Source organism: Adiantum capillus-veneris, chromosome 3 (assembly GCF_014529385.1).
Source record: "Adiantum capillus-veneris isolate H3 chromosome 3, ASM1452938v2, whole genome shotgun sequence".
Classification (NCBI taxonomy): Eukaryota; Viridiplantae; Streptophyta; class Polypodiopsida; order Polypodiales; family Pteridaceae; genus Adiantum; species Adiantum capillus-veneris.
The window spans coordinates 167667176-167676388 of NC_140933.1; the positions used below are offsets into that span (position 1 = coordinate 167667176).

At 42.4% G+C, this 9213-nt stretch overlaps 1 protein-coding gene across 2 annotated transcripts; it reads right to left on the reverse strand.

The window, feature by feature from the left end:
* Positions 1 to 5381: 5381 nt before the first annotated feature.
* Positions 5382 to 8702, reverse strand: LOC147462142 (disease resistance protein RRS1-like). Of its 2 annotated transcripts, XM_086502773.1 has the most exons (3): positions 7123 to 8702; positions 6802 to 7032; positions 5382 to 6638 (listed from the first exon to the last, which is right to left on the reverse strand). In XM_086502773.1, exons 1-3 carry the CDS (start codon positions 8626 to 8628, stop codon positions 5406 to 5408), a joined length of 2970 nt encoding a protein of 989 aa, XP_086358899.1. In that variant the 5' UTR covers positions 8629 to 8702; the 3' UTR covers positions 5382 to 5405. The 2 variants fall into 2 exon arrangements, with proteins under 2 accessions (XP_086358899.1, XP_086358893.1); XM_086502767.1 differs by having other exon boundaries at positions 6802 to 8702.
* Positions 8703 to 9213: the final 511 nt, after the last annotated feature.

Sequence of the window (9213 nt, forward strand, 5' to 3'; positions counted from 1 at the left end):
GATCGGTTCTCAAAGTAAAGGAGGTTGTTGTCCCAGCACTGGTTGAGGTCGGACTGTGTTGTTCGGGCCTATCTGGTATCTTGGTGGTGGTGGCAATGTTTGGACCCCCAGAGATCCATATGGCCTTTCTCTCACGTAATTTTTATTATAAGAACACTTACTCGTTTCATGGTTGGTCCATTTCTACTCAATAGCATACCATTTCAAAATATGTTGTGTGTTTACAACTGTTGATCTTGGCTGAGTGTTACACCATGGGGTGGGATGATCCCCTCCACATGTGCCACATCTTCTCATTGGCTCTTGTCTTACATTCGGGTTTTGTATATAGTTGTGGTTCATCCTCCTTACCACTTCTTCAACCAACTGATCAATGTTCAACATGGTAGGAGTTTCAACATTCCACTTTTTAGTGGATTCACTCTTCATAGAAGAGGTGCTACTAATCATACTGTGCATTTTCGAAATCACCGCCCGCAAACTACAGTGTTCTAAACCTTCAAAATCTGTACAATAAACACTTGATGGCTATGCCCTTAAAGCCACTCTGTTAATAAAAAAATTCATGAACTTATCAAACAATCACACTTTTAGCACAAAACCTATCTTGGCATCTCCAAATTCAAATTTGAAAGACTTATGTACTCTTGATGATTATACCTTTCTGTGATATCACTCTGGGTATACTCTGCTAGAGGAAAACATGGATTGCGATCCATGTAGTTGAGTGGCCAAATGTGTTCCCTTGGTACCCTGATACCAGATACATGCTTTTTATGCCATTTGGATTGTTTTAGGTCTTCTAAAATCAGACCCTAAGTTTGGCTTTGCTATATTTTTGGCCTTTTGGTCCACTTTTTGATCTCTTTTTGTGAAATTTTTTTGGGAGTATGTTTCTATGAATCTCTCATACAGTCTATATAGGTTTCTGCCCAAATTCTTAGATAGGGGACATGGATCGCAATCCATGTTTCACCATTCACCAAGTCATAAAAATAGCATAAAAATCATTTAAATAGGTCTACCTAACGTCTAATATCACTCTCCTATAGTCAAAATGTCATAAAACAATGATTTAAGCTCTCAAAACTAACGATAAGACTCGTAGACGCTATTGGACAAAAGAAAAAGTGGGACACCTCTATATGTAGAGAAGGCAAGGCGAGGCAAAAAATTGCATCAGAAACCATCAAGGAGACACAACGAGTTAAAGCGTGTAAATTTCTTATCTTTGGTTGAACCTTTTTAGGTTTGTACATGAGTTTTAGTTATATACAAGAAGCACCTCAAATAGCACAATACTGGCACTTAAAGTAACTCAACAGCTGGCGCTACACTAATGACCTGCCTTGCATGTACATGTGCTTGCTAAAGTAAGCTAAAAAACTCACAAAATTGAATCCCACACACCTTTTTGACGTTGTGCGTCATGTCCATATGTACAAATTTACAAAAAACGGGGTTCTCAAAATGCACGCAACATAGTTTGCCAACCCCCCAGTGTGCTAGTATGCTTAGCATTAGCATAAGACTTCATGTCCACCTGGATCAAAAGGACATACAACATAAGCACAAAATGCATGACAAAATATCAGCCATATCAATTCTCTCACTCCTAATATCACATCATAGACCATATATAGAATCCAATTCTTCTGTATGCATAAGTACTCTCAACATATACCACACAGAGACACCCTCTCATTACTATAGCATGCAAGGAAGCCTTTAACACCTCATCCAAAAGATCTTCAACTTTTAACTCAATCATTTTCATATCCTCATACATATCCATCTCATTCTCCCCACTCTTCATTGAGCATCCATCCAATTCAACCACACCATGCTTGATTTTTAAGTTATCTTCCATGCATACCTTAGGTTCGTTAACAAGAGGAAGAAACAAAGTAGCATCAACCATATTCATGTAAGGCATAGAAAAAGTATCTCCATCATTTTTCATATCCTCTAAAGCCTCAATATTCTCTTTGTCGATCAAGGGATGGTCACATATATCACTACAAATACAATCACAAGAGTCCTCAAGGGCAATCTCCTAATTAACAAGGTCCACAATAGGCTCAATAGCATCTCAACTACTTCACATAAAGGAGACGGATACTCAACATCCACTTTCACATCACACACATGATCATCTTTCATTACATATACATTGGATACATCAACATTGGAATCTACAACTTGATTCTCATTATGATCATACTTTAATACTTCCCTTATTGCATCTTTTTCTTTCTTATTAACTTTCACATTGATAGAAACATCATCTTTTGTATGAGAAACACGATTGAGTGGCATAAACAACCGGGATGGCATGGTGAGTACATTCATCTTAGCATCTTTCTCCTCATTATACGATTTTTGCTCTTTCCCAAGAGAACCATCATGATACAATATTACATTAGAAGCTTTCTTTGTATCCACATCAATGCATAGAGAAACCTTTTGCTCCATATCACCCTGCAATCCAAGCTCTTTCAATCTCTATAGATTCCATTTCTTATGATTTGCAATCTTTACTGCATCCTCAAATGTCTTTGGCCTTTTACGCTCAACATTCAACCTCAAATCAACCATCAAACTTTGCATAAACATACACTTTTTAAGCATAAGAGGAGGAACATCACTTTCCAAAGCAACACACCATCTTCTCCATAAAGCATTGAACTCATTGACAAAGGCAATTACACTTTGACCATCACATTGCACAAGTCCTTCAATGGAGTTCCATACATCCATTGGGTCCTCTACCTTCTTGAACTTCTCAAGAGAAGTCTTCCATCACCTGTGGAGGTTGAGATGATTTCAACTAAAACTCATACTCATCATACCATATCCTTCCATCCTCTTTCCAGCAAAAGAAAAAAACATTGAGCCTAATCATTGGATCTTTCTTATTTGCAAGTAAACAAGAAAACTCCATCTTATCAATGAATGCATCAACATCCTCACCTACTTGAAAAGGATCCTCGGTGGCAGGCACCAAAACATTATTGGGCAAAAGAAAAAGTGGGACACCTTTATAGCTTTATAGCCCAAGAGCGTTAAAACTTCAATCTCAACACCAAAAAGTATATCAAAAACAATCTTAGTAAACCCCAATGAAAAGGCCTATGCTCCCTTGGGAATTTGCCAACACACACCCACCCAAAGGACCATAGCACATAGGAGAAAAACCCTATCAACGCACGGATTTTCAGCACACACTGACCAATGCTTATGAAGACAAGGAAGGGCCTTCCCTTTCACAATTGAACATCACAAGCCCACAATTTCAACATCAATTCCATGATTCATAGATACATGCCCCTCCCAATTTGTCTACACACAATTTGCTACTAGGCTGCCATAGCCATAACCTTGCAGAGAACTAGTCATAAAAACCTGAAGAGCATAACACCAATTGGGACAGTTTAAAGCTTGAAAGAAAACTTGAAAAAATGCATGGCGAGAAAGCTGAAGATGACCCAAATTGATTCTACACACCGCTATGTGAAAAATTGATGCAAACAGAGAGTTGTCATGGCACAACTATATGTAGACAAGGCAAAGCGAGGCAAAAAATTGCATCAGGCACAACGAGCTAAAACCTGTAAATTTCTTATCTTTGACTGAACTTTTTTAAGTTTGTACATGAGTTTTAGTTATATACAAAAAAACACATAAAATAGCACACATACGGGCACTTAAAGTAACTTGACAGCTGGCGCTACACTAGTGACCTACCCTGCATGTACACATGCTTGCTAAAGCAAGCTAAAAACTCACAAAACGAAAACCACACATCCTTTTGACATCGTGCGTCATGTCCATATGTACAAATTTACAAAAAACGGGGTTCTCAAAATGCATGCAACAACGCGAGGTCACAAACCACGACAGTTTTTGAAATGCTTACCCTTGAATGAAAGAGCAGAGAAGAGAAACACAAAGCAAGTTTTGGAATTCAAAATAGATTACTCAATCGTGAGAAATATTGATCACAAATGTGAGCTAAGAAGGCGCTTGACTGTACGCACAACAAGGCTCCTTTCTTTATCCAAAATATTGTCCCCTTTCAAACTAGAGCTATTGGCTTATATACCTACGGCTTTCGAAAATGGCCACTCCGGCTACTTTGGGCTTTCATACATAATAAGACATTACAACTCAGAAATCGGTAGCTCTAGGATCAAAATTTACATAGCTCATGTACATGGTTCTTGAAAAATTAAAATATAATCCATAAAAAAGGTGGCATTGAAATGTATATCCCCGACTAGGAGGATGCCCGTAAGCTGTACTGGCCAAATAGTGCCTGAGCATGTAGCTGAAATGTTGGATCAGTCTCTCTCAAAGCTTAGAATTACATGGAATTGATGGCATCCCAAATGAAAATTTTCAGATTTATAAAGACTTTATGGTGCCCCATGTCTTGTCCATCTGAAAGGAGTGTGGAGTGGAGATAAAGCTCTTAGGACTCGAGTTAGCAATGGAAAGTGTACTATATGTAACAGGTTTACTGAATGGTTCAATTGTAGAGATAACAAAGCTGTTATAGAATTTTTGCAGGCTGTCCTCTACCAAGTAAACTTCAAAGCTCTGGAAATTCAGGACCTTCTATTCGGTAACTGCAAGGGTCTTGATATCCCATTGTGGAATATATGGAGAGGTTTTATCCTATGGTTTTTGTGGTTTCAGAGAAATGCTTGTGTATTCAAGCATGACATCTTTCCCCATAAGTTTACTCAAACATGATCTGTTGCAGTCGGCTCATAGTCTGTGTAATAAGATTGATGATGCTCCTCTTGAGGTTACATCTGTCTCTAGCATTCAGAAATGTATTAGGTGGTAACTGTGGAAGCATATTGTGCCTTTGTATTATCAACCCTCTAGATTTAGGATGAAGAACCTGTTGTCTTCAGAAAAGGGGTTATCCCACCCCCTACATGTGGGATCCACGTATTTTTCCCTTTTTTATTCAATTAAATTCTACCTTCTCAAACAAAAAGAAGTTATTGTGTGAGATCCATAAAATCTTGGTAGAGTGGTTTAATCGCATTGCCTTAAGACAGAAAAGGAGGATGTATGTGGAGGGAGTTCTAGCTTGTGTACAAACTGAGCATCCTTCAAATTTTTAATTTTTCTTGCACCCTTCAAATTTTTGAAGGTCCCTTCTTCTATCACTTAAGTGTGGTGGATTGGTTATGCCATTTCCCGCTTGAACAAGAGGTCTTGAGTTCAACTCTCCTCGTCGGATAGATCTTTGAGGTCTCTTGGGATAGTTTCCTACGACGTCAAAACAGTCATCTTCTTCTTCTTCTTCTTCCCCCCCCCCCCCCCAACCCCTGCCACCCAAGGATATTCTTCTTCTTCTCCCCCTCCCACCCAAGGATATTCATAAATCAGCGCCGCAAACAACTCACTTGTTGGAGCTCTTGTGGAAGGCTCTGTAACAACTGCTGTGAACCCTCTATGTTGAACACAGACAACAAATGGGCCAATCTGCACAAGCTGTGCGGTAGCTCCACAAGGCGTCTGCAATTGCTGAGAGTGAGTTTTTTCAAGCTGTCCAAGTTACCCAGGTCTTGAGGCAAATCCACAAGGTTTGAGCAGCCGGCCATGTTGAGCTCGTGGAGAAGCTTCAAGTCGCAGCTGGTTGCGGGGAGTGTCTCAAGGCTTGTACACTCTCCAAGTCGAAGCCATCGCAAGCGCGTCATCTCCCCCATCTGAACTGGCAACCTTTCCAACTTGGAGCATCGGGTCATGTCTAGCTCTGTCAAGCACTTGAGATTGCAGATGCTGTTGGGAAGCCTGCGCAGGGATTGACATCCTTGCAATTTCAGTGTTTTTAAAGCTGTGAGATCCCCCATGTCTTCGGGTAATGCCTGCAGAGCTAGGCACCCATTCAAACTCAACACTCCAAGCGATTTGAGGCTGCACAGGCTCCTCGGTAGCGCCCGCAGCTGCGTTGCAAACTCCACTTTGAATTTTGTCAAACCTTGCATCTCCTCATGAGGTACCTCTCCCAGCTCAAGACACCAACAATCTTTCAATCTCAGCTTTTTCATGGAAAGCATCTTCCCCACAACCAACCATAGTGCCTTGGCTTCTTTACACTTGTGGATGGTCACGTTCTCGAGGACCCGAAGCTCCTCCTCAGACAATCCTTGAAGCTCATGCAGGCCATTGAAACTTACTTTTGAATCGCTGCCTTGAGCAGCTAATGGCTGAGGTGCAGTGGAGCTGCTCACAGCGTCTGTCTTCCGGATTCGAGGATGGATCAGCATAGTCGAGGATGATGATGGGGGCCATGGACAATTTGGGCAGCCTGTTATGCTGACTTGTTGTGGTGCCATATTGTGATAGCAGACTGGTAACTCTTGAATTCTCTCACACTCACCAAGAGTGAGCCACTTCAACTCCACAAGGTCTACAGGCAGGTATGTGATACTTGCGCATCCTTCCAGCCGGAGTCTGCTCAGTTTTGTCCAGTTTGAGTAAAGCCAAAACCCTTGCAGTTCCGGGGAGCCAACGATACAGAGGTACCGCAAGTCTCGACACTCATACAGAGCTGCTGGTAGCTCCCTCAAGCAGGTACACCCCTTCAGCTCGAGGTGCTGAAGTTGGGAAGGAATCTGCAAAGCAAGCATAAGAGCCAAGCCAAGAGAGATGTGCCATTAAAACCTCTTTAAGTAATAAAAGGCTCTTCACTCAACATAGAATGACTTTGCTCTGAATCACAGAAAGGCAATCCTTGGCTCAAAGACAACAAACAAAGGCTCCACAAGAAGTACTCACATTTGCGTGTGTAAACCATCCATTGCGCTCGAGCTTCAAGAATTGCAAGGAAAGAGGAAGTAAAAGTGAATCACAGATGAAAGGTCCCAATATCTTCAAAACCTTCAGCTTGCTCATTTGTGCAAAGCAACTTCCATCGATCCGCAAAATAGACTCTTGACCTGCATCAAGCATCTGGAACTCTTCTGCCCTCTCCACATCCAAAAACAAAAATTTAACGGCTTCATGAGTCTGCAAACAAAAGCTAGCATTCAGTTGCGAGCTTGTAAATGTTAAGATCACAGAAAGTCTTCTAGGTTTGGAGTGGAGTAGCATGCTTACCCGTGGGCTTGACAAGAGAGAGGTTGACCAGGTTGTCGGGTTCCATATCACACTTATGGTGCTACCTCGCTTCGTAGCAGCGAGCTTTCTTATCAAGTCATGCATTTTCACAGCCCGTTCGCTGGTAGCAGAATTGACCACAGGGTCAATAAGGGAGAAGTCCTTGAGGGACTCCATCGATACTGAGCCAACAATAATCTCGACGGCATCCCATGACCACCGACAAAGGCAAGCTCCTATATCTAGCAGAGCTTCTTGGGAGTTGGTTTGCAAAGCCTTGTAGCTCAGGTCTAATATGTGATTGATGTTCTGTATTGGAACCCCTGGTCTCTCTGGCTCCATCTCTCTGATCCACTCATTCCAGTATTGCACATCGCGCTTTTGTGCAAACAGAGCACCAACCAATTTCAAGGCTAATGGTAGACCGCCACAAAAAGGAACAATTCTGTTCACAAGTGGCAATTCATGTGGCTTTACTGGGTCGTACACCCTCCGGTTGGCATATGCCATAAGGAACTCTCGTGAAGCCAGCTCGGCCAGAAGTGGTGGCTTGAATGTCAAAACCTGAGGATTTCCCCCACAGTGAGAACTCAGCATGTTCACTGTACTCGTCGCTCGCGATGTGATTATGATGCAAATATGGAGTGATGGCAGAAGAGTTGCAAATCTTGCAGGAAGCAGATCTTCCAAGTCTTGTGCTCTCCAGACATTGTCGATGGCGATGCATACAGATGCTCCTGATGTTTGTAGAGCTTCCAGCCTTTCTTTCAATTTCCCTTTCCCGGCCAACACACTTTGGAAGTCTGTGGCTTGACCTCCTAATTGCCACAGCAGGGATGATTGCGTCTCTCTGATCCCCATACTATCAGGGCTTTCATTCACAAATTCCACATGTGCCACATGATTGAATGCACATCGCGATTGTTGCAGCTCTTCTAAAATGTGAGCTAGGAGCGTCCCTTTGCCAAGCCCACCTTGGCCCACTATACCCACTAGACAGAGCCGATGTGGTATGGCTGATCCTGTGATAAATTGCAAAACCTCGCTAGCTCGATCCAAGCCTATTTTGGTGATGGGAGCTTCATCAGCGAACATAGCATCAGAGGGGCGCTTGGCAAGGGAGGCAAAAATAAGTGTAATACGATTTACAAGAGAGTTTAGCTCGGCGACTGCAACGTCAAGCTCCTTATTAAGACTGTGACTGTGTAGAAGGCCATAGAAAGGGAATGAGACACGGGACCAAGTCGAATTCGCTGGCTGAATGGTTTGTAGAGTTTGCTTCACAGATTGCAGACTTATGGCAATACCTGATGCCTCTTCACCGAGGCGTGCATTTTGGAGTTTTCCATCTAGCATTTTTTGCACCCAGTTTGCATAGTGCCATACTTTATCAAGCTTCTGTGACAGCTGAGAGCCATTCATGGTTCTGCGGTAAGCACACTGGAGAGCTTCACAAATTTGGATGATTGAAGAGATTAATCCCAGTACAGTAGCGATGTCCGCCATTGCAAGCACTCTCTCTCTCTCTCTCTCTCTCTCTCTCTCTCTCTCTCAATATGCGCTACGACGGTCTCTCTCTAACTTAGCCTCTTTCTGTAGTTAATGTTGCACCGTCTGCAGCAGCAACCATCGCATCGTCTCAGGACTAAAATAAATAACACGGGGTCTCCAATGAAGACCCGGTCATGGGATCCATGGCAAGGGAGTGTGCGCGCAAAAGGCTAGATAAACCTCGGCCGTCCGATTTAAAATGGACGTGCTCGAGTGTACTTTTTCTGTTCTAGTTTTTTTTTTTTGGGCAAAACTTTACAATAAAAGACTTATTTCGCTCTGTAAAAGTAATAAAATGCACACGTCTGTATGGATAGCTCAGAGCTGCCATGGCCCTGATCGTGCGATCGATTCATCAGCGGGGCATTATTCTTGCTTTTTAGTTGGCCGTCGATTTTTCTAGAAATCCCCGGATGCCCTGCTTGAAGTCGATTCCATGATGGGGTCTTCATTGAAGACCCCGTGCCCTTTAGTCACGTGGCATCGCAAGAGTGAATATAAGCGTTGTTAGACAGTCATCGGTCTTCTCTCTCCTTCCTA

Coding starts and splice junctions, on each gene's coding strand:
- LOC147462142 (XM_086502767.1), bottom strand. CDS start 8,628: ATGGCGGACATCGCTACTGTACTGGGATTAATCTCTTCAATCATCCAA. Junction 6,639..6,801: donor GATGGTTTACACACGCAAAT/GTGAGTACTTCT, acceptor CTTGCTTTGCAG/ATTCCTTCCCAACTTCAGCA.